This window comes from Hyperoodon ampullatus (genome assembly GCF_949752795.1).
Source record: "Hyperoodon ampullatus genome assembly, chromosome: 17".
NCBI lineage: Eukaryota > Metazoa > Chordata > Mammalia > Artiodactyla > Ziphiidae > Hyperoodon > Hyperoodon ampullatus.
This window is the reverse complement of record NC_136930.1, coordinates 46,801,146-46,826,926: the sequence shown is the minus strand read 5'-3', so window position 1 is coordinate 46,826,926 and position 25,781 is coordinate 46,801,146. Positions and strand designations below refer to the sequence as shown.

At 42.1% G+C, this 25,781-nt stretch overlaps 1 protein-coding gene across 1 annotated transcript in view; it reads left to right on the top strand.

The window, feature by feature from the left end:
• Positions 1-25,398, top strand: part of DPYS (dihydropyrimidinase) — a gene marked incomplete at both ends in the record, with an annotated part of 80,031 nt that extends 54,633 nt beyond the window's left edge. The window contains 2 exons of the mRNA XM_079722199.1: positions 15,617-15,824; positions 25,282-25,398. Of these exons, the coding sequence (XP_079578325.1) occupies positions 15,617-15,824; positions 25,282-25,398 (325 nt within the window). The remainder of the gene's footprint in view (positions 1-15,616; positions 15,825-25,281) is intronic.
• Positions 25,399-25,781: the final 383 nt, after the last annotated feature.

The following is a 25,781-nucleotide window of genomic DNA, read 5'->3' as shown; positions in this document are numbered from 1 at the left end:
GGGACGGTTCTGGATAAGTAGACAGGGGGCAGTAAAGCCCTCCAGATGGAGAAGTCAGGGATAAATGAGGGAAAATGGAAAAGATAATTCAGTGGGCAATCAAGAGACCCAGGAGGCTGGGCAGAGGGGTCAAGGTGGCAGGCAGCTGGAGACAAGATTAGTCCTGGCCAAACTGCCAAGGGCTTTGAATGGTAGTTTGAGTACACAAGATTTTCTCTTAGGCAGCACGAGCTATTGAATGTCTTTGTGTGAGGATTTGAATTGATCTAAATCTGTACCTCCCTATTTTTACATGGCATAAGTAGAAAATAGTTATTTGTAGAGCACACGGCACTAAAGAGAAAGGGATTTGGAGACTGGGAGGAGAATATAGCAAAACCAACTTGTCCTGGTTTGCCTGGAACCTTCCCAGTTTTCCCATAGCACTGAAAGTCTCATGTCCAGACAAATCATCAACCTCAGCCTACACCAGGACTGCTTGTCACCTGGGAGAATACTTTTGGTCAAAGGTGACTAGCCTATGAGCTCTGCCCACACCTGGTCACCCTGGGATCTCAGAGTTTCAATCTTGCATCTGGGCTCATCAGTTGGGAAACCTTGATTAAATAGTATTTTAGGGTTATGAGTGGGCAGGATGGGTTGGAGTCTGGAAGAATGGTCAGGAGGCTATTGGTAGAGTCTGGCTTGAGGGGATAAGGCCTCAAACAAGATGATGGCAAGGAAAATGGGGGGAAAAATTGGATTTAAGACATTTTTCCCCCCGGGAGGAAAAATTCTCCTGACAACCAGGAGAAAGATTGGAAATTGAATGAGGTAAAGGAGTCAGAAATGACTTCAAAACAACTGCAGCTTTGTTCATTTATGACCCAAGCATTTATTGAGTGCCAACTGGGTGCAAAATATCATACTCAAAGTTGAGTGAGAAATGTGTTCCCCTTATATAACTTAGGACCATATTGGACGGATTAAATTAAAAAAAAAACTCTTCAAATAACTATAATATAAGGTAAAAGGTCAGGGTGTGTGGCACAGTAAAGGAGCATGGGATTCAGAGCAGAAGTGGGTCACCAGATTCAAATCTCAAATACTAGCTGCATGACCTTGGACAAGTTACCTTTTCAATTCTCAGCTTCCTCTCAGATGCACAATAATGTAGATATGCTAGTCATAGTGCCAAGCTCTGGGCCTTGTTGGAAGGAGATAATACCTTCAGCATGGTGCGTGGCATATGGTAAAACTTTAAGCAACATTAATATTATCATTATCACATACAAAGTGGTAAGACACGAGAGATTTACTACCTAGCAGGGAGGTGTCAAAGTAAACGACTTTTATAAAGTGAGGACCTATAGGAAAAAAAAAAAAAGTTTACATGAACCAACAATAGTTCCAGAATTCCAGTTTGTTTTGTCAATCCTAGTTTCACTCCTGTTTATGCATATCCACTTCCTCACATTTAGTTTGTGATTGGCGTGTCAGTGGGGTGCAGTTGTACCTGCAGTTTAGGTAAAGTGCCCCTTAGATGTCACATTGCAAAGGGCCATTCATCAGTGTTGGATGTCTGACCCTGTGGGGCAGTGGTCTCCAGAGAAGGGTCTCTATATAATTTCTTTATTTTAGTTATAACTTGGATTACTTTTTACAGTTTAAAAAAAATTTTTTTCTTTTGCTATTTTAAATCCAAATTTTTGATTATTTCTATTGGATGAGTTACTAAGAGCAGAATTACTGTATCAAAGGGTATATGCATTTAGGGGTTCTCTGCATATGTGGTTACATCCTCATGGTTCCTCACCAACTCTGGGTACAATCTTTTTTTTTTTCCTTTGATTTTTGTTACTTTTGCAGGTAAAAATTTTTACCTTTCAGCTACAAATTGCATATATTTGAGCACTAAGGAAGTTGAATATTTTTCCATGTTTATTAGTCATTGGGTTTTCTTCCTTATGAAGAAATATCTGTTCATGCCCTTTGTTCATTTTCATTTGGTAACGTGTTATTATTTGTCTCTTCATTTAAAGGGGTCTGTCTTATTTCTTGCAAACTCCCCAGGTTCTTTTGAGAAATAAATGCTATAGTTACATGAAAGTGTTTTGCATAAACTGTAAGGACCTATATGCATGTTATTATTATTGAAAAATTGACCTTGTTCGTATGTTAGAGTCATATTTATAACAAAGAGATCCTTGCAAATTCAGAAATAGGCTTGACTAGAGTGTGAGCTCCATTCCCCATCGGGATTTTTGTCTGTTTTATTCACTGCTGCATCCCCAGTGCCTAGAACAGTGTGTGGCATGGAGTAGTGATCAATAAATACATGTTAAATGAATGGAATATGAGATCAACACATAGATGGATAGAGATTTTCTACAATGTTCCACCAAGTTGACTTCATTTCATTTTCTTTTTTGCCTCAAGCTGGAAGCAAATAGAGTTGTGTATGGCTGGTAGGTCAGAGCTATGAAATAGTGTTCTTTTTTTTTTTTTTTTTTTTTTTTTTTGCGGTACGCAGGCCTCTCACTGCTGCGGCCTCTCCCGTTGCAGAGCACAGGCTCCGGACACGCAGGCTCAGTGGCCATGGCTCACGGGCCTAGCCGCTCCGTGGCATGTGGGATCCTCCCGGACCGGGGCATGAACCCGTGTCCCCTTCATCGGCAGGTGGACTCTCAACCACTGCGCCACCAGGAAAGCCCCTGAAATAGTGTTCTTATAATTCTGCACTTAGGAAACTCATTTCTTTGAACCTAACTTTCTTTATGGTAACATTGTAAGCCTAATTAGTAATTCTACCTCATTTATTTAAGTGATAAACCAGAGACAAGGAGAGTTTAGTGACCCCAGCGTGGCTTTCAGCAGTGTGATAGAAGACCCAAGTTGTTCTATTTTTATATAAGAGCTTTTCTAATTCCTAAAGATATGACAAGCCTCCTAGTCTTTCCATGCCTCACTTGTGGTTTCTGGCAATTATGAGAATAAATTGTACACAAGGTCTAAAAGAAAACATGACAGTATGCCTTAAAATTGATTCATTCTTTGGTTGCCTATTTTGCGGGAAAGGTTTTGCATACAGATTTATGCTAATGAGTTTAATCTCCTGTATAGACTTAAATTCAAATACCCACAGGTTCCTGGTACCAACTTCTTTTCTAGAGTTTCTCTGCTCTGTTTTTATCCCTAATTATCCTACCTCACATTATGTTTTCCTTTTAAGGTGCTTTAGTGTTTCTGGAAGAAGATGGGGTAAAATTTCATATAAATGTGCATTTTGCTCCAGACTTGTGTTCTGGATGGATCACTTACAGTGGAAGGCAATACATGGTGGTTAAGTGCTTTGTTTTTGAGGCACATAGACTCTTATTTATGACCTTAGGTGAGTTACTCAGCTTCCCTGAGCCTCAATTTCTTCATTTATAAAATAGGTATTTAAAAAACCCTGCTTCCATTGGATTGTAAGGATTAAATAAAATAATGTGTGAAAAGATGTTAGCATAGGGTTTGGCAAATAAGCAAGCAGGAAATAGAGGCTGCAACTGAATATTATTATTTATTATTGCCATGTTCATCATAGATGGCTTGGCCATGGCTCTTAGCCACTGAGGTGCTATTAGCAAATGTAAGAAAAGCAAGTGAAAATGTCAAAGCAAGAGACAAGGAGAGAGAGAGAGATGCCTGCAAGAAACAATCCCAGAAGCAACCCATCCAGGATATATCAGTCAGGGTTCAAACAGAGAAGTGGAACCACCTGGAGATACAGATATAGATACAGATACAGATGTATACACACATGCACCCATGCATATATACACGTGTCTGTGTGTGTAGATATATGTGCACATGTATATATATATAGATATACACATACATGTATGTATATATGATTTGACCTTTCACAACTGTAGGAGCTGGTTGATCAGTGTCTGTGAGGCTGCTGTCTTTGCATCTGATGCTGGAGCTTGAAGTCCAGCGGTTAGGCCATCGGGAGGGGAAGATGGAGGTCAAGTGGGAAGTGCAGAGACAAGGTGGAACCACAAGCGCAAGCTGGGCCCCACAGGGAGGACGGGGTGACACCAGTGCCTGCTTTTGTTGCCTCTGCCCTTGGGGGTGTGGCATGGATGTCAAACTTTGGTCATGGGGCCAAACACACACTGGGCGCAGGGGTCAGAGTGGCTGATGGAGGATCCAGAGGAAGGAGAAGCAAGCTCAGTCCCGGTGGCTTCTCACACCAGATGAGCCCGCAGATAATCTGAGCTGCAAATTGGTCGCTGCTTCACTTCCACCCTCTGAGGCCTAGATGTCTTATCAATGTGGTTGTCTATTTTAAGGTGAAGACACTGAGGGGTACAGAGAGGTTATTCATTTGCTTCAAATCACACAGCTGCAAAGGGCAGAGCTGGGCTTCACAGCAGGCCTGGTTGACTTGTGTCTAACCTCTTAAACACTGCAAAATTACAGCTGCCCAAAAAGTCAGGGAAGGAAGGAATACCTACCGCACAGAGGTTAACATGTGGTCTCTGGAGTTTGTAATCTGGCCTCTCCACTCCCTGACAGTGTAACCTGGGGCAAGTTACTGAACCTTGGCTTGCTTCCATTCGCTCATCTGTCAAATGGGCCTGATTATAATGCCCATGTCACAGGCTGTATGTAGAGCATTAATACATGTGGATTCTCTGCCACAGTGCCCAGGGCCGTAAGCACCCCATGAATGTTGGCAGTTACCACCCCAGTTTGCTCAAGTCAGCGGCTTTCTGCGTGTCTCTCTGCAGTGTCAGGTAGCTTGTCAGGCCCTCCTTGGGTGTCGCTGCCTTTCCGTGCTTCATTACGGATGAGTTGCCCTGAGGCTGGCTCAGTGGTGTAGCAAAGTCAGTTTCACTGGCTGCATTTCCGCATCAGCACCTTGGATTCTGAGCCTCATGCCCACTCAAGGCAGTCAGAGGTGATGTTGCAGTGACCCCGTTAACCCCGGCGCCTGCCTCTGTGACCCGCCAGTGCTTCCTCGAAGCAGCTGCCTTTTGGGTCCAGTCAAGTTTGAACTAGACAGCCGTATCGCTAATTGGGACTTTGGGGCTGTGCTAACTCTGGCAGAGCCTCCAAAATGCTCTGTTTTCCGAGGGTCGATGAAGCGCTGCAGTGCACCAGGATGGAAATAGATGATTAGGTGTCACCAGAGTTCTTGCCCCGATGGAAAGCAGATACTCACTGTTACAATTCCAAGTGTTCTAGTAACCTTCTTAATGAGTAAAGAATATAGTGCTTTCATCCTCGGAGCAGGGGGTGCTCACGGATGGTGGAGCGTGGTGAAGGAGGGTGGAACGGGGGTTCAGCCTGCCCGTGTTTATTTCCTCCCAACCGCGTACTTCCTGTGTAACTCGGACAATTTACTCAACCCCTCTCAGCCTCCATTTCCTCCTCTGTTAAATGGAGGTAATGAGTTCTTGAGAGATTAGGTGAGGCAGTGCACATGGAAGAGCCTAGAATCTGGCTTAATGGACATTGACCACACCAGGAACTTGCTGGGCCCCTAATTGAAGTGACTTGGAAATAGAGTCATGTGATGTTCTGTTTGCCTTATCACTTTCTCGGGAATGCTGGAGCCCAGGGTTCTGTTCTTAGGGTTGCAGAGCCGGAAATTCTCTCTGACTTTTGAGGAGGTGCTGCAGCCTGTCCTGGTGGATTTCACACAGTTCATTGGCCACCTGCGTCCACGGGTCTCTTTCCTGGCCACAGGTGTGTTCTTCACTAACACACCTCACTCCCAATTGTCACGAGGTTATTTTCCAGTGTCAAACTACATGTCATCTGCCAGCGTTTCTGCTTACTACCTCTTTTTATTTTCCTCAGCAGGGACGGAGGGAAAATAGGTCATCTTTTTCCTTTCAAAAAAAAAGAGTAGGGCTTCCCTGGTGGCGCAGTGGTTGAGAGTCCACCTGCCGATGCAGGGGACACGAGTTCGAGCCCTGGTCTGGGAGGATCCCACATGCCACGGAGCAACTGGGCCCGTGAGCCACAACTACTGAGCCTGCGCGTCTGGAGCCTGTGCTCCGCAACAAGAGAGGCCGCGATAGTGAGAGGCCCGCGCACCGTGATGAAGAGTGGCCCCCGCTCGCCACAACTAGAGAAAGCCCTCGCACAGAAACGAAGACCCAACACAGCCAAAAATAAATAAAATAAAAAATTTAAAAAAAAAAAAAAAAAGAGTAAAGTTTAGAAGTGCCCCAGACATTTCTGTTATCCAGCGTTCTCTTTTCCATCCCTTTATTGAGAACCCTACTGACTTCCCTTTATATTCCAGTAAGTCTTCTTTCTTCCTAAAATATGGTATTAGAGCTGAATATAATCATAAATACCTGGCCAACTCTGGTCTGCAAGAAGGATATTGTGTGAATTTTACCCAGTGTATTCCTGTGTAGAAAACCCACATCTTTTTCTGCCCAAGTTGTGCCCCTAGATAGTCTGTCAAACAATGTCATCTTGCCAAGGGCAAGGCAGCGTCCCAGGAAGGGTGACAATGTAATTACAAGACCAAGTCCACACCCAACCCCGAAAGTTATTTCTACCTCTTACCAATATGTGAGGTCAACAGCCTCACCTTCCAAAAGCTAATAATCATACCTCACCTATAAGCACTTACCTGTTTAATATTCATAGGACATACATCCTAGTATCATGCTAGCTTTTGCTGATTCACATTCAGTTCCTCTTTTTTTGTGTGTGTGTGCTACGCGGGCCTCTCACTGCTGTGGCCTCTTCCGTTGCGGAGCACAGGCTCTGGATGCACAGGCTTAGCGGCCATGGCCCACGGGCCCAGCCGCTCTGCGGCATGTGGAATCCTCCCGGACCGAGGCACGAACCCACGTCCCCTGCATTGGCAGGCGGCCTCTCAACCACTGTGCCACCAGGGAAGCCCTCAGCTCCTCTTCCTTCAAGACACTAAATTATTTTTAATTCCCCATTTTCTGAAAACTAGTATATAGAACATGAAATATTTATGTTAAGTAGTAATGTCAAAATTTGCTAATAACTTATTTTTAGATAAACAAATATGTATCTAAAATGCCTTCTATTTGCTCAGTGCTGTGCAGGGCACGGGGGGTGAAAGATGTGGGACCTACTTCCAAGGTCAACTTTCTAGAATCTAAATCCAGTTTATCTAACCATGGTCTGAACCACCATCCATGACCTGGATGACATAACTCCAAGGACAAAATAGTCGGCTTGCCTGATCAGTTTATTTCTTTAAGTCAATGTTTGGGCAGCATTATTATGAACCTGTATTGTTTTGTCGTCCATGTAGCACCAATAGAGTTCCAAGTTATTGTCCAATTTAGATTTAATAATGTGGCTGAAGCAATTCCCATTTTCTCTTCTGTGGGAGATGGTGCAGAAGTCTGCATAGAGGATGGAAGATTGATGGGTGCAGTGAGCAGCAACTTTGCTTAGTAATGAGAATGTACTTGAAGTAGCACCGATTAGCATTTCCAGAGATGTGGTTGCTTTGCTCCCCGTTTATATAACTTGTCACGTCCAAGAAATTGACAGAAGAACTAGTCTGAAATAGACAGTTGGAACACACGTCAAAAAATATTTTCCATCATGATCACATGGAGAATGACCAATTTCAGTTTAAGGAATTTTTAATAGCATCCTAAATCCCTTGCCACTAAACAGAAAACAGACTAAGAAACACTGGGAAGTAAGGAACGAGCTGCTTCCCATTTGTTTTCTGGTGGATGAAGAATGTTTTCACTGACTGCATGCTTTCCAAGTAGCTTCTCATAGAGCTTTCAAGGGGCAACACTGTCTAGTGGTTAAGAGCCCAACCTTTTATCTCACCTGAGCTGCATGAACTTACTAGCTGTGTAACATGGGGTGAGTTATTCACCTTTTTGTGTCTCATCATCCTTGTCTATTGCATGGTGCTATTGGGAAGCTTTAAATGGTTACTATTCCTTCATGTTGAATATACAAGATGTCATATAACACATGTAGAGAGATGAGAGAGATGAGGTATATTTTTAAAGAAACCACTAATAGACCTGATATGATTCTTTCAAACTTTTTTTTTTTTTGGTTCTCATGGCAACCTGGTAAGGATCCATCCATGCCATGGACAAAGTGGCTGAGTTGGAGGAAATATAACAAAATACCTAAACAAGTCATTTCTCTGGGGTCAGGAAGACCCACATTGTTTTAAGAAATTCTCTTCCTTTCCCCAGTGTTCCCTTTGAATGCACACGGGCAGTCTCCCGCAGGCTTTTTTGCTTCAGTGATTTTCTCATCTATAGGAGCGCGCAGCTCTTTGATAGGAAGCTATTTGCAAAGGGACAGAGTGTTTTTCTGCGGCTGTGATGTGAGTGGTATCCGAGTTATTGACAAAGTTGAAAAATAGCTTAATGTTACCTTCAAGGCTTCTGCTTTCCTGTCGGCTTGAGCCTTGGAGATGTGTATAATTGGGACTCAGTAAGACAACCTTGACACCCCTCTGCAGAGAGATGTGCCTGTTTGATACAGGCTCAAAGCGAGCTTGACAAAGAGCAGCATTTCCCTTGGGGCAGGGTGACCACGGAGAATCTGCTAATGAAGAGTTAATGGCCCAGGAACTCCAGCTTCACTTATCAGATGGGAAGGCTTTAATCATTCCTATCCTTCCTGTCACCACCAGGACAGGCCAACAGCCTAGCCATCCAGTCAGTAATTAGAGAGAAGGTATTTCTATACTCTCCTGAGCTGACTGTCATATTGTTAAATTTGAAAAATATTTGATGATGAATCTCACAGCTCTTTGGTTTTACTTATGAGTGGAATCAGAGCACCGCCCCACATTCGCATCTGTTCTGTGGACAGATTTGGTGGAAAATAGTTTCTGGTTTCTTTTTGAGTCACAGACCTTTTGAACTGTGCCTCAGAGACATCCATGGGCTCTTCATTACAGGAATTACTCTCCAAAGGACAAGGTCTTTATCAGTCAGGGTCTTTGGTTGCAAACCATAGCAACTAACTTACACGCAGATGAGCAAAAACACACTCTGTGGGAAGGCCATGGGGTGCTCACAGACCAAAGGAATAGTCAGTGCTCCAGGCTTTGAAAGAACAGAGTCCAAGGCAGCCCTGGACAGCCTGCAGCAGGAATTGCTCTGTGTTCAGGGATGCACCCTCCAATCACTTAAAAAAAATTTTTTTTTGTCATTCTACCAAAGATTCAAATTCCTGGGAAACAATGCAGTTCCCCCTCTCTTGGCAAGGGAAGAATACGGCACCATGCCTAACCATCTTGCCAGATATCTCCAATGGGGGAGAGATGTTTCTTAAAGAAAAACTGGGGGAGTGCCGAAACCAGAGGAAGGAAGAGTGTATGCCAAGGGATGGAACTACAGTGCTTGCTACACTGCATTTCTCAGACTAGGATCACGTGTGTGGCTGAAATGCACTGCAAAGCTCCATGTCACTTGCTCCAATTTATCTCACAGTGTTGCTGAACCTTAGGACGATAACATGTTAGCCCATTGACTGAATCCCTTTTAGTTAGAGCCCAGACGTGTGTTCCTGCTTTCTTCTAAGATGGTTGAAAGAAAAAGATGGATCAGGCAGGGCTCTTAGCTACAACCAAGAGAAATCTACGCTAGGTGGTTAAACAAAAGAGGAATGTATTAAAAGAACTGGGTGGCTCAGAGAATCTCCAGGAGGCCAGAAGACCAGGCTGAGAGGCTGTGTAGCCAGGACCAATGCCCCAGGCCTACCATAGGACAGTGGAGAGCCCCAGTGCTGCCCCTGGGCTCAGTTGCCATGGATCGCTTCACTGAGGCAGGGCTTGGACGCTAGTGCTAAACCCCTGTCACAGCTGGCCTGAAAAACAGGATTGATCCATCTCTACCTTCACCAACATGGATCCTGCGGCACCTGCTTCCTGAGTCACCAGCTTGCCATGCAAAGTATGGTGCTGGGGCACCAATTTGGAGGAGGCCAGGTCACATGACTGGGCCCCAGCTGCAAAGGGGCCTGGGAAGGCATGTTCTGGCTTCTGCCTTAGAACAGAAGGCCTCTGCCTTGGAGGAAGCATGTTCAAAGGAACAAGTATCCTTAGAAAGGCAATTGTGTGACTTTGAACTTGTGTTCATTCCACTAATGGACCACATCTCCCATACCACACTAGTAATGAATAGATTTTAAATACATTTTGTAATAATTTTATAAACGTTATGATGATATTGCATTCTATTTTTTGTTGAAACAAATATTGAAAATGTACCGCAATTTTTTTAATCTTCTCATGACAGAGTTACAGATATACCAGTATGCTCAAAAAGTGGCAGTGATTCCAACCTCTCAGAGGTTCCTTCAATATCAAGCTGTATGAACCTTGGGCAAACTCTTACACAGCTGTATTTCAGCATTACCATCCAGGACATGGTGTAATAGTACTTAGCTGGGGACTTAATCCTGTTGATAATATTGGTATTGCTAAGTATTTTTAGGTATCAATAAACAAATGTTTCATCTAACTGGATAAGATACAACTAAAAATGATAATTATAACAATGTTCCTTTATTTATTTATTTATTACTAATGAGCTTGTACAGTTCACCAGAAATGCTAAGTACACAACAGAACTTTAGGATTGGATGTTTACATTCCATGTAAGTCAATGTTCTGTTATTTCCAAAACACTGATTATCAAGAGATCATTACAATTGTTTCAGATAATGCTACAACACAGAGGAAAATGCAAGGTTTTGCCGTGGGTTGTCAGGGTCAGCTTCTAGGAACCAGAAGCCGGTCCTTCCCTTCCCTTCCCTTCCCTTTCGTTTCTGTTTCATTTCCTTTCTTTTCTTTTCTATTTTCTTCTTTTCTTTTCCAGCGTTATTGAGATATGATTGACATGGGACCAGGATATTTGAGCAGAGTCTTGGGGCAGGGAGGGGGCAGATCTGAGCAGTGAGAAGGGCCCCCAGGGAAAAGGAAGACCCAGAAGTGTGGAAGTTCCTAAAGAACGGGAGACTTGCAGCTCTGGCTGGAAGGAAAAAGTTGGGTGAGGAATGACACCCTGTCACACACCTTCCAATGTGAAAATGGAAGCACATTCTTTTTGCTGCTGGTGATAATGTCGAGAATCTACATTTTGTGTTAATTTGACCTCATTGACATAATGCCTTATTATAGAGAATCACTTAGATGTTGCCTAATTGCCTTCTTTCTCTTGCTAACCCCAACGCTGAGAAAGTAAAAAATGACCTTTGTTTTGGCTGCGGCAGAGAAATCTGATTTGATATTTTGTTGTCACAGATCTTTTGCTTTCGTATTTATTTGTTTTTTCCTAGGCCACACAAGCACTTTAATTTGTATATTTCCTTTTGCATTTGTCCACGTGCATATGTATTTTCTCACGCTTTCTGTAACTTTTTTCCATTTAAATTATATAATTATCATTTTCTTTGCTTCCCCAGTGTGTTCTTATTTCTAGTCTTTCACAGAAGCCCACTATTCCATTGAGTAATCATTGGAAAATTGTTATGCTTCAGTTTTTCAATAGTTTAAATATTGTAATGGCAATTTTTGTGTATAGAACTTATTTCTTCTGTTAGATTATTTTCCTAACAGCACCTGTAACTTTTAACTTCCTGCTTGGAAAAATAAAGTTTTATGTCTTAGGGTTTTCCCTTTTTTGCCTCCCATTCTTGTATGTAAATAACCATTTCAGCATGAATTATTATGCATTTTACTTTCTTTGTATAGCAGTCTTACTAATACATCTGTCCAGACATGCTTATATAACACTGTACAGTATAAGCCCAAGAGCTTCTGCCATCAGTGTAACTGTGATATGCAGGAAAGCAATAGCCCAGACTATGGAAGTATTGCAGAGAGATTGTGATGGTCATAAAACAACACTCTACCCTGAAGTTCTAAATCTCCTCTACATTGTTTCCTAGATTTATTTTCTTTAAGTTTGTATCTTTCATCACCAACTCATAACTTATCATAACTCATTCTATACCTAGTAACCCTTTAACTATTTTCTTCATTTTCTTACTTTAATGACATTACTTACTATTTGATCAGTACTCTTCCCTCCTCGTTAGTGTTTGAAATTATTGTTGTTGTATTTGTACCTACCTCCTATTCATTAACCTTTTAAATGTTCCTCTCTACCAGTAAGTTGGTTCCTAAGGATACTGGAAGCTCTTTTTGTGCAGTATACACTGGCCATATAACCCAGTGATGCCACTCATGGGAATTTACACTAAGAAAAGCATTCACACAAAACATGTACATGAATCTTTATAATATCTGTATTCATAATCATCAAAAACTGGAAACAATCCAAATGTCCTTCAGTAGGTGAATGGATAAACAATCTGTGATGTATTCATACATTGGAATACTACTCAGCAGTTGAAAAGGAATGAACTATTGATACACACAACAACTTGGATAAATCTCAAAATAGTTATGCCAAATGAAAGAAGTCAGCTTCAAAAGGTTACATACTCTATGATTCCATTTACATGGCATTCTTGAAAAGAGACAGCTCTAGAGATAGAGAACAGATCAAGGATTTCCAGGAGTTATGCTTCGGGGGAGGTTGTGACTACACAGGGATGGTATGAGTTTTGGGGGGGTGATGGAACTGTTTCTGTCCTGAATGTTGTGAGGATAACAAATCTATCCAGGTGTCAACACTCATAGAACTAACACTAAAAATATAAATTTTATTGTATGTTAACTTAAAAAAACATGAAAAGATTCCCATTTCATCAAAGTAGTCATAGGTCCTTTGACAAGTTATTTAACCTCTCTAAATCTCAATTTATTTACTTGTCAAGTGTAGAAAATACTCTCTACCTTGAAGAGGTGTTATAAAGATGAAATAAAATGTCATAAAGTATCCACCTGACATACAGGAAGATCTTCTTTTTCTTTTCCATGCTGATATTTCTCATTGGGAGCAGATTCTTTTTCATGATTATTATTATCTGGGCTTTTTTACAGTTATTTGTCCCTTGGGGAACAGACTGGAGGGTTTCAAGCAGAAAAGTGACCTGATATGATGTTCATTTTAAAAATATCATTTGAGCAGCTTTGTCGGGGGGTGGTAAGAATGTAGGAGGGTAAGAATGGAAACATGGAGGCCAGTAAGAGGTGTTGGAGGTTGTCCAGATGAGAGATGATGGTGGCGTGGACTTGGTGGGAGCGATGGAGGGGGAGAGAAATGGGCAGGTTTGGGATTTATTTTTTTTTTGGAGGTAGAACCAACAGGCTTGATGATGGTTTGAGGAGTGAGGAAAGGTGGCTGGGGGTGCCATTTACTGAGATGAGAAACTCAAGGGAGGAGCAAATTCGAGTGTGTGGGCTGGAGTCGTCATGGAAAATCAAGAGTTCTGTTTGGATGTGTTAAGGAGTGGAAACCAAACAGATAATTGGGTACAGGATTCTGGAACCCAGGACAGGGTCAGCATCGTGTCGTTCATTTCCACTGGAGGTGGCGCTGTGAGTCTCCCAGCTCCGCCCCTCCAGGGTAGGGTTGCAGGGGAGCTTTTAGCTGCTCTTCCTCTGACCTAGCCTTGGGATTGTTAGCAAAGCACTTTTCTTTAATCCATTCCTGAGAGCAAGCACTTGTAGAAACTTCAGATTATGCTTGTATGATCCACTGCTGCCAGATTTTCTTTTTCCTTTTCCATTTAATGTGATTTAGGGAAGGGCAAACACCCAGTATTTCCACATATCCAGCTTAGAAGTCATTAGTCATATTGTGTAAGATTGAAAAGAATTAATAAACTACTGAGAATGCTGATGAATATGCAAATGCATGACAAAATGTGCTGAGATTATATTCAACATATTTTGTTATTTTTATTGTCCTCAAATTTCCAGTTTTGCCACAGACAAGGGAAAGAAATTCAAGATATAATTTTCCTTTTCAAGGTATAATTTTTTCTATGTTGAATTTTTTAAAGTTTTATTTATTTTTTTATACAGCAGGTTCTTATTAGTTATCTATTTTATACATATTAGTGTATATATGTCAATCCTAATCTCCCAATTCATCCCACCACCACCACCCCTCCCACCACCACTTTCTCCCCTTGGTGTCCATACGTTTGTTTTCTGCATCTGTGTCTCTATTTCTGCCTTGCAAACCGGTTCATCTGTACCATTTTTCTAGATTCCACATATATGCATTAATATATGATATTTGTTTTTCTCTTTCTGACTTACTTCACTCTGTATAACAGTCTCTTGGTCCATCCACGTCTCTACAAATGACCCAATTTCATTCCTTTTTATGGATGAGTAATATTCCATTGTATATATGTAACACATCTTCTTTATCGTCTGTCAATGGGCATTTAGGTTGCTTCCATGACCTGGCTATTGTACATAGTGCTGCAATGAACATTGGGGTGCATCTGTCTTTTGGAATTATGGTTTTCTCTGGGTATATGCCCAGTAGTGGAGTAAGCGTCATAAGAGACTACTACAAGCAACTCTATCCCAATAAAATGGACAGCCTGGAAGAAATGGACAAATTCTTAGAAAGGTATAACCTTCCAAGACTGAACCAGGAAGAAATAGAAAATATGAACAGACCAATCACAAGTAACGAAATTGAAACTGATTAAAAATCTTCCAACAAACAAAAGTCCAGGACCAGATGACTTCACAGGTGAATTCTATCAAACGTTTAGAGAAGAGCTAACACCCATCCTTCTCAAACTCTTCCAAAATATAGCAGAGGAAAGAACAAACTCCCAAACTCATTCTACAAGACCACCATCACCCTGATACCAAAACCAGACGAAGATACTACAAAAATGAAAATTACAGACCAATATCACTGATGAATATAGATGCAAAAATCCTCAACAAAATACTAGCAAACAGAATCCAACAACACATTAAAAGGATCATACACCATGATCAAGTGGGGTTTATCCTAGGGATGCAAGGATTCTTCAATATATGCAAATCAGTCAATGTGATACACCATATTAACAAGCTGAAGAATAAATACCATATGATCACCTCAATAGATGCAGAAAAAGCTTTTGACAAAATTCAACACTCATTTATGATAAAAACTCTCCAGAAAGTGGGCATAGAGGGAACCTACCTCAACATAATAAAGGCCATATATGATAACTACCAATTAACGATTGCCTCTGGGAAGGGAGGGACAGGGATGGAATTTGAGGGACAGGGAGGTATTGAGGAAACCTCGACTGTGTCTACAAAAAGTTAAAATTCTGTAGAGTGGGGTATTGAGTCAGTGTGTTCATCATACTCATCTATGTTTGAAATATTTTATAATTAATATTTTGTTCTTTAAACATATACATAAAAATAACTTAAAATTATAAGCACGAGAGACAATGCCCTTCTTCCACTCACTCCATCCTTATTAATCACCATAAAGAGTGATCTACTGGATTTTTCTCTCAGAAAATATAATTACTTTGGAATAAAATGTTAATGCTATGTTCTATTCTTAAAGTCACTTGTTCCAGTGATAAAGCTATGGCTTAATAGAGTTGCTAAATTTTCTTCTAAGTCATTCTTTTAATATTTCATATTTGTCAAATGAGCTGGTAATGATCAGGAATATCTTTGTTTTTACATCAGGACCATTTCGGCAAAAACTCATCATCAGGCTGTTAACTTCAACATCTTCGAGGGCATGGTGTGCCATGGGGTGCCCCTGGTGACTATTTCAAGAGGCAAAGTGGTGTATGAAGCTGGAGTTTTCAGTGTCACAGCAGGAGACGGGAAGTTTATTCCTCGTAAACCATTTGCTGAATATATTTACAAACGGATCAAGCAGCAGGACCAGGTGAGTTGGGGCTAAGCGGGCTGTTAACACAGGCTGGATTGTTACTTGCTCCTGGATGCTGGTGATGGCGTTGTCACATACAATTGGTTAACATATTCACGTGGTGCTAGAAGAGGTTATGAACAAATACAGCTTTCAAAGGAAAAAGTCATTATTGGATGGATGCAGTTTCTTTTGAAGATTGGTGTCTATCGGGTTTCCTAATGGACCAAGTCAGGTTTTCCCAGGCAAGTGTAGGGCCCCTGTGGGCCTTTTGACAATTGCTGTTAGTCAGGGTCCTCTGAGAAGCAGCCACCTAGATGGATAAAGGTGTAACTTTTTTAAACACCTGGGAGAGAAAATGGGTGGGAGCCCGGGAAAGGCTGGGAGAGCCCTCAGCCTGCAATTCAAGCCTGGCCCCAGTGAAGGAGAGAGGGAGAAAAACAAGTGGTGGAAACATCCTAGACTACTATACAGACCAAGAAAGGTTGAGCAAGGCCTACAAGCAGCCCTTGAGCCATCTCCTGCACCTAGCCACGTGGCGTGCTGTCATTGGCTGAGAACAGCAGTGGGAGGCATGTCCTCCGACGAACAGAAGGATGGAGTTCAAACTCAACTACTGTCCCTTGAAACATCAAGCTCCTTGTAGTTGAAGGTCTGCAAGGTGTATTCTAATGACCACCAGAGCAATGGCAGAGTTTGAGGTCAAGGTAAATATGAATTCTACCTTGGCTTCCCTTTTCCTAGCTGTGTGGCCAAGAGCAAGTTTCTCTATCATCCTTGGTCTGTTTCCTCATCTGGAAAATGACAACAGTGTTTTCTCCCCAACAGATTGCAAGAGTCAAATGAGATTTTAAAACGTAAGGCACTCGTAGGAGGTCAATAAACATCAGTTCAGTCTCTTTGCTTTCCCCCTTTGATGACCAAATTTATAATAAAGGTCTCCAAGTCTTTGTTATAATCCAGTTGTTAAAAAAGAGGTGTTGGGCTTCCCTGGTGGCGTAGTGGTTGAGAGTCCGCCTGCCGATGCAGGAGACACGGGTTCGTGTCCCGGTCTGGGAGGATCCCACATGCCGCAGAGCGGCTGGGCCTGTGAGCCATGGCCGCTGAGCCTGTGTGTCTGGAGCCTGTGCTCCGCAACGGGAGAGGCCACAACAGTGAGAGGCCCGCATACAGCAAAAAAAAAAGTGTTTGTTCTTTTAGTGTGTCTTGGATTTTCCAGTGTTTGCTTGTTTAGCTCATGCAGTGTTTTAAACAGTTTTAAAAATTCACTTAACTACATACAGTAATATATCAGAATTTTCAGACTAAAACTGTCTAAATTGCTGGGTTTGGAGTGAGGTGGGGCACTGTGTGCCCTCAATCCCACATGGTAAGAGGAGGCCGGAGCTGGATGGCCAAGCCACACAGAGGCAGCCTTTCTGATTTTCACCTACAGGCTTCACTCGTTAATGTTCCCAGCTTGGCCATGTAGCCATTAGAATTTGTAACCCTTGGGTTAGTTCTAAGGCTTCTGTGTCTTCTTTCCATTTTAAAATATACTTCTCTTTTTCCAAAGTTCTCTGGCTGTTTTCCGATTCATTTCGTTGGGGTCTTATAGTCTCTTTGATTTCTCCTCTAATGTCTTGTGAAAATTTTTTGCTTGTGGATTCTCAGAGTTTGTTAGATAAGATTCATCCTTTTTTTTTTTTAACCACTTCCTAAAGCTTTGATTAAGTAAACAAGTGCTCTAGAATGCTTTAAATTCTCAGGATGCTACAATTCTTTATATACTGTATTTCAGTCAAAATATTTAAGGTTGCAGTTTATTTTGCTGGGAGTTAATTTGTAAATATTGACACTGACAGGTTACAGGTAGGTAGAGACTATAAGGTTTCCATGCATTTCTAAACATCACATGGTAAATAACAGCAATACTAACATTTACTGAGCATTTACTGAAGGCAAGGCACAATGCTAGGGGCTCTGTCACTGTAACAACCCTGTGAGCGAGGGAGTATTATTTTCCCCACTTTAAATATTAGGAAACTGAAGCTTCAGGAAATTAAGAAACTTGGTCATGTCACACAGCTAGTATATGGCAGGACCAAAACATAAACTCCGGTTATCTGACTACAAAAGCTATATACTTAAGCAATAAACCATATAACATAAACCATAAAGATTGAGTTAAATGAGTTAATGGGAGATAAATTATTCTGAGCTAGGTTTGGGGAAAAACTCTAAACGAGAGGCCTTGATGGCAGCTAGGTCATTCATGACACTTGTAGTAGTAATCCAAGGGATGAGCAGATAAGCGTTGACTTAGAAGAGACAGTACCGACAGAACTGGGTGATGAATCATGTGATGCTTGAAGTGGATCCAGGACGAACCTGCTCCTGGCTGTCAGTACCAGTTGGCCACCAGCAGGGACACTAGACTAACTGGGAACCCCTGACAGACTGTATTTAAAGGACTGACTTTGCCCAAGTCTTCCTCTTGTAGGGAAAATACGCCGAGATCACTGAATGACTGGCTTCATCAGTTCTCCTTTTCAAATCATTGTTGGGTATTTTATTGGCAAAATTAATGCCAACATCATTTTTTAGGAGTTCACTATCAATTTTGTGAGTTATTTTAGTTTCTCAGTATTTTCTTCTGATACCAACTTTTTAGGTATTCTAGTGCATTATTGTTTTTACAATAGCAATAAGTAATAGTTGTATTATAATATATTGTTCTGAGCACTTACTATCTGCCAGGCAATGTATTTGGTGTAATTTATATTTATTATTTTACCTAACCTGCACAACAAGCCATGTGGGAGATATTATCATCCCCATTTTACAGAACAGAAAACTGACTCTCAGCAAGATTAAGTAACTTTCCCTGGGCTGAGCAGTAAGTAAATGTAAGAGCCAAGGTGTGTGATAAGGCCGTTCTGATTCCCGCTGTACATGAGACCTCTGTAGAGCAAGAAAAGAGAAGAAAATGGTTGTGAAACTCAAATCATGGGGAATGCATTATTTTAAAAAGTGTCGATGTGGAAAAAGTATCCAATGACATGAATAAAATGAGGTTTGGGGACTGTGTGGAGATGTTTCAGACCGCTTTTCTCTCCATCAGGCGAAGATAATTTTATAGGAGAAAAATATTACGCTAAAGTTAACAAAAAGTTGTTAGGAATCCTAGATTTTAAATTCACATGAGGTAATTAGAGCTCTTACTTTGGTTTTCATTTGAAATATTCAGATTTCTTTGTAAGTGAGGATAAGAGTTTGAAGGAAAGCAGGAAAGGCCCATACCATTTCTCCTGCTCTCCTGTTATCCTTCCCAAGAAAATTAATCACTTACCACTCTGGACTCCAAAGCACAGATTGTAGAGACACGCCAGTGTCTGTCAGTCCCAGAACTCAGCTGGTCTCCTGGCTAGAATGTTAGTTCTTTGAGGAACTTACTTTTTTATTCCCAGTACTTCCTATGTAGTAGGCGTTTGATAAATAAGCAAATTGCAAATGGAAGGAGCAAAGACTATAGTTTCATAGGTCATAGAAAGGACTTGAAATAAATTTACACAGAAGATTGCCTCTTGCCTCGTCCCAAACAGTGGGGTTGTCTGTGAACTTGATTCTTATCCACGATTTTATTACTTAGTGAAACTTGGCATCATGCTGTGCAACTATCACTGTTAAAGGATATTGTGAGGAATTTCAAAGGAGAGAAATGACATTTTAATGCAATTTGACAGCTTCAGGGAATTGTTACTTTATTTTAACATTTAAACAGGGGATCCTTAAGGGGAAAAATTTAAATCAGAAGATGAAACATCAAAATTTATTTGATATATGTTACCTAATAAAATACATATTTCAATTCAATATAAAAAGTCACTTAAGGAAGAGTGTTGGGGGATTCAGGAAAGAAAAATAAAAGAGGAAGGAAAAAAAGTACATGGTCCCTCGGTATCCGTAGGGTTTGGTGCTCAGTATCTGCAGATACCAAAATCCACAGCTGCTCAAGTCCCTTATACTGTTGGCCCTCTCTATCCGTGTATTCAACCAACTGTGCACATGGAGGACCACTGTAACAGCAACTTGGGTGTTCAAGTACATTTTGAAAGAAGAAAATCAACTTACATACTATTCATTCTTTACCAAAAAGAACAAAAACAAAACCTTTTTAAACTCAAATGGTTTATTATTCCTAGAATTTTTGTGTGTTTAGAGTATTATAATTTTTACCAAAATTTGGAAGCATAGATATTCTTCAAGTCATCCCTTTTTCTCTTTTTTCAGTAATAAGCAACCCAATCTATTTTGGAAAATTAGGGTCACATTGCATTTTCTAGAGAAGCAGGGGTAACGTCATGGAGTAATGCATGGTTTCAGAATACTGCGCCAAAGCTTTTAAACTGGCTTGTGCCTTTGCAACCATAAGCATAATTTGCCTTTTAGATAAGATAAAATTAAATGGATGGCTGATCTAGTCCTTGAAATGGGTGTTCTCCATTTCCAAAGTAACAGTTTATCAATGTCTTTCTCAATGTGGTAGCTCAGAGAAAATAATTTCATATCATCAGCTGCCATGTAATTCTAATTTCCTCGGATTGATTGCTAGTAATTGCAAAAGGCGATACATATGTTGGAGCCAGCTCATTTTGGCTTATGAGAGACACTTGTATGTATCCCTTCCCGACTCCTCATTCAGTGATGTCAGTAGCTTGAAATCAGCCATGGTGAGAGCATTTACACAACAGAAATAGGCAAGTGCTATAAATCAGGGCTTTAGGAGTGGTGAGAAAAGGGGAAGGTGGGTTGTCAACATTTACCAGTACATCACTGTATACAGGGACTTTGTAAGTACTCTCTTTCCATGTTTTACCTAACCATTCAATGTTCATCCAGTAAATACTTATTGATGACCAATTATGTGCTCACATTGTTCTTGAGAAATAGCTCACAAGGTATTTTGAGGATTAAATGGAAACATTTGGTGGATTGTAAAACATTATCAAAATGCAAATTTTCATTGTCATAGATCACCTCTGTTGAATCTAGTGATTCATAGTCCCCTGGAGAGCTCAGTCCTGTGAGGACCTCTAAGAACCTTGAAGTTCACCAGGTACTGAATACCTACCTGTAAATTCACCAGCCAGGCATGGATTTCATTCTCAGGGAGTCGCTGCTCATTTGGACTGTTTGGTGTTACGTCAGTGTCTGCTGTTTGGTATTTGGAAGTTTTGTTGTCTTTATCGCTATTTTAGTATCTTAGCCTCCATGATCAACATTGTATTAGTGACTTCTTGGGGTTCAGGATTCTTGTCTATGGTCTTAAAAATCTCAGAAAAATCTAGCATCCTAGCGTTTTACTCTCTGCAGACAATACACGTAAATTTTCTATCAATTTTAAGCTTCCTCTTTTCCCTGATCAGCTAACCAAAAACATTTCTGCAATCATGCGGGTATAGGGATTGCAATTAATATTTATTCAGAGCACTTCATATTGCGATATAATTCTCATTTTTGTCTACGAACTCATCACAGTGACAATCATCATTAAATACTATGAACTCAAATTGAACTCCCATCTACCTAAGTAAACCACCAGCACCCTGCTGGGTGAGGTCCCATCCATGTTTCCTGTATTACTTAGGATAGCCTCTCACAGTGTTTTACCCTCAAACCTTTCTATTTGATTGTGAACCCATCAAGATGGGAAGAACTGCTGGCGGGGTGTGATCATCTAATTTTGGCCAGCCTGTACTGGGAGAAAAAAATGTCACCACCCAGATCAGTCTTCCGAAGGTGTGCGCTCAGGATCCTAGTCGCTTTTAGGTGCTCCTTAAGAAAGCTTTCAAGAGATTTTAGATAATGCTACCCTCAGGTGATTCTACTGCCCAGTATAATCTAAAAAGTTCTAAAAAGTCCTACAGTCAAGAAATCTTTCTTTTAACAAATGTTTGTTAAACACCAGATACAATTCCATATTCCAGGTGCTGGGGGTACAGGTGTAACTAAGACAGCAGTCCCTGGGCTCAAAGAGCTTTAATCCTACTTCTCTTTCAACTCTAGTTTGTGGTGCTTAAGTTCTAGTTCTGTTTGAGATGCTAATTACACATCCCTGTGAAGAGGTCAGTTAGCCACTTGGATAAAGGAGTCCGGAAATTGGGAGGCATTGGGGCTGGACATAAAATTTAGGAATCCTGGCATCTACATTTATTTAAAAACACAAGTCTGAGGCCACCGGAGAGACTGTAGACAGAGAAGAAAGGGGACTTGAGAAAGAGCTCTGGGGCTGCCAACCTTCAGAGGCTGAGGAGAGGTGGAGGGGAGGAGCCAGCAAAGGAGCCTGAGAAAAGCTGACCAGTGAGATCAGAAGAAAACTAGGAGAACACGAAGAAGAGAAGAGACCTGCTTACTTTGTTCAACCCAGAACCCTCTGATACCTCACCCTGGTCTTTCTGTGAGCTTTATGCTGCATTAATGTCCTCTAAGAAGTAGGTATGCAGGGACTTCCCTGGTGGCACAGTGGTTAGGAATCCACCTGCCAATGCAGGGGACACGGGTTCGAGCCCTGGTCCGGGAAGATCCCACATGCCGCGGAGCAACTAAGCCCGTGCGCCACAACTGCTGAGCCTGCGCTCTAGAGTCCACGAGCCACAACTACTGAGCCTGCGAGCCACAACTACTGAAGCCCCTGCGCCTAGAGCCCGTGCTCCTCAACAAGAGAAGCCACCGCAATGAGAAGCCCGCGCGCTGCAACGAAGAGTAACCCCTTCTCGCCGCAACTAGAGAAAGTCTGCGCACAGCAACGAAGACCCAACGTAGCCAAAAATAAATAAATAAATAAATAAATAAGAAAGAAATAGGTATGCATTTAGTTGGGAGACTCAGGATGGTGTCCCTGTCATCACTGTACTCATCCTGGATACCTGGTAAAGAAGCCCACTTTGGACCCAACCACTAGGATAACCTCTGAGCATTATGCACTGGTTGCACCAGATGCTGATGCCCATGTCAGGGCTGGGCACATCACACCTGAGATGGAGATTTGCCATTTGCCACTAGAGAGAAGCCACGTGACTACTTTTCCTGAGAGCTGCAGGGTAAGTCTGCTTAGAAAACACGGGCAGCCGAAGTCTGGAATGATGCAGGGAAGGCTTAACGTCCTGCAGAACGAGTGCCGTCACCTTTCCATTTCGTCACAGTCAACATCTATTGAGGTTCTAAAATGTATATAGAGTACAATGCCAGGGGCAATAGACAGTACAAGATGGACAAGACCTGGGTCTAGCATTAAAGAGCTTATGTAACCACATCTAAGGATAAGAAAAGATTCAAAGGTTGAAAGTACTGCAAGGCTTGAGACCAGAACTTAGATTGTCTGATTCCTGTCAACTTGTCTATAAAGGGGAAGACTGTGAAGTGTGGAGCAGCAGAAGCCTCCCCAGAGAGGGCCAGTCTGTGTCCGAGGTTGCGGTGTGAGTAGGAGTGGTTGACAGCCCACAGCCATCCTGGCGGGAAATTGGTCCCTGCCCGTCCCGAGCCTCAGCGGCAGATGAAGAGGAAGGCTGTGTGCATGTGAGACCTGGCCAGTCAGGTCAGAGACATTTGACGGTCAGTGTGACCAGAGTGACCAGCCAGGCTAAGAGGGGCCTTGTGGCATTGCGAGTACAGTGACTGAGCAGCCGGAAAGGGATTCTTAGACAAGTGCAAAGGGCAAGTGCAACCTGGGGAGCAGATCATTGGTGAAGCAGAACAAAAGAGGATGAGGGAAACTGAGCTCTGGCCAGGATAACTGATACAGAGAGGAGAGGAGCTCAACCGGGGATCTCCTCCCCACCAACATCCTTCCCTTTACGCTCTCAGAAGTGTCCCAGTTTGGATGATAAATCATATGGTCACCTTAGGCTTAAGTACATACATATAGTTGGGCTTGAAAAATAAACCAGGAGAAGAAAAAACATGGAGACTAAAGACCTGAAATGGGGGATGTGGTCAGAGAGTGGGGTATTAAATTAATTGAAAGTTTCAGGTGTGGATTGGCTCCAGGTAACTACAGTGTCCAGGGGTTGGGTGGCAGCCACGGGAAGCTGGTGCTTCATTACCCCGTGTCGATGTTCAAGGTGATGGCAGGATCCAGGGTGAAGGGAAGGACTGAGTCGATAGCGATCCAACATGCAAGTCCAGCAAAGCATCCAACCAGACACAGGAAGTGGACAGAGGCTTGGACTTGTGCACAGAGGGCAGGGGTCTTCCTAGTCACTAAGTGATGAGTGTGCTTCAAATCCCACTGTAGGGACGTGGTCTCTGTCTTGTTCTCTGCTTTATCCTCTGTGCCTGGCAGAATATCTGGGACTCCTGTATGCTCAGTAAATATCTACTGAATGAATGAAGGAAATGCTTTGTATCTGGGAAATCTCATGTGCCTGTGAGGTTTTATTCCTTGCATTTCATACACGAGTGAGTAGGCTCAGAGGAGCTTATTAACTCGCCAGTCTCCTACAGCCAGTAAATGGCAAAGCTAGAATTCAAACTTAGACCTATCTTTCTCCAAAGCCCACACAGTTGATTGCTACAATATATTAGTTTTGGTGGTCAAAATAAGACAGATGTACACAAACGTACACACACAACACATTTACTTTTTAAGAGCCTTTATATGCAAGGCATTATTCTAAATGCTTTACATATATTTAATCCTCACACCCCCCCTATAAATTAGGAGCTGTTATGATCCCCAGTTTACAGCTGAAGCACAGTTTTAAGTAACATGCCCAGGCAAGCTGGTTCCAGAGCCCATGCCCTTAATCACTGTGGTTTACAGTTACTTGACTTGCCAGTGAATTTGTGTCCACACTGACAAACAGTAGGATTTAGTTCTTATGAATCCCTTTGTTTAGAAAGTCCTGATTTCAAAAGTCTGCTCAAGCACTGAATTAACTCTAGCTGAATCCAGGGTTCTGCTACACAGTTGGCCACCAAAGAGGTATAGTCCCAGATGGGAGATTTCTGTGGAAGACTTGTGACAAGCGGGCACTATCAGGAAAATGAGGAAACACACACACAGATTGCTAGAATCTGAAACAAAAAGCTGAAAGTCTTAGGAGACGTACAACAAAGCACTCTGGGAATATAGACACCTAGAATTGAAACTACAAGAAAAAAAGGTAGAATGTTGGAAAAGCCTGTAAGGTGGTTATAGAACAGAATGTGTGAGGATATGGCAGAGGCCCCAGTGAAAGTTGCGGTGGAAGGAATGATCTTTAGGAAGTGTTCCCTGGGCCTTTGTCTGATGCAGGTCAACCCCAGTGAAAGAGTGGGGCAGTGCCGGTACCCGGGGTCGCCGGGAATTTCTGTGAAAGGGCAGGGCGTGGGAGGCACGTGATAAATCCACAAGGCTCATGTTTGGTCTCACAGTTCACTTAGGGCGCAGAGCTTAGCTTTGAATTCAAGAAGCCAATAAGCCGCAAGAGAAAAATGAAATGTTCTGTTTCAGACTTGCACGCCTACCCCCGTGGAGCGTGAACCCTATAAGGGAGAAGTCATCACACTGAAACCCAGAGGGACAGAAGAAGACTCCACACATGGGACCAGGAAGCAGGCCCACTCCTGAACCAGGTGCTGCCAGCAAGGGATAGTGGGCAGAGAAAGTTCTCCTCCCTGACGGCATAGGAAATTAGCATATCTCTTTCTTCCTTAGTGTTTAAAGGGTCCACGGTCGAGGTCAAAGACTTCAAAGTGACCTAAGACTCAAAGACAGTTCAGCCAAAGGGCCGGCTGATAAAAGACCTCTTGACGGGGAACACTTGGAAGAGCCCTCCAGGTTGAAGAAGGCCTTGGGCTAGCTGGAGGTTTATTCTCTGAGACGAGACATTAGGAAACATCGCACAGAGGCCTAGAGAATCAAGTATGAGCAAGAGGCTGGTAACACAGAGGGAGGCTGTTATTGAGGAATGTTGACACTACTTAAAACTGAGAGTGCAAGTTTATAGTCAA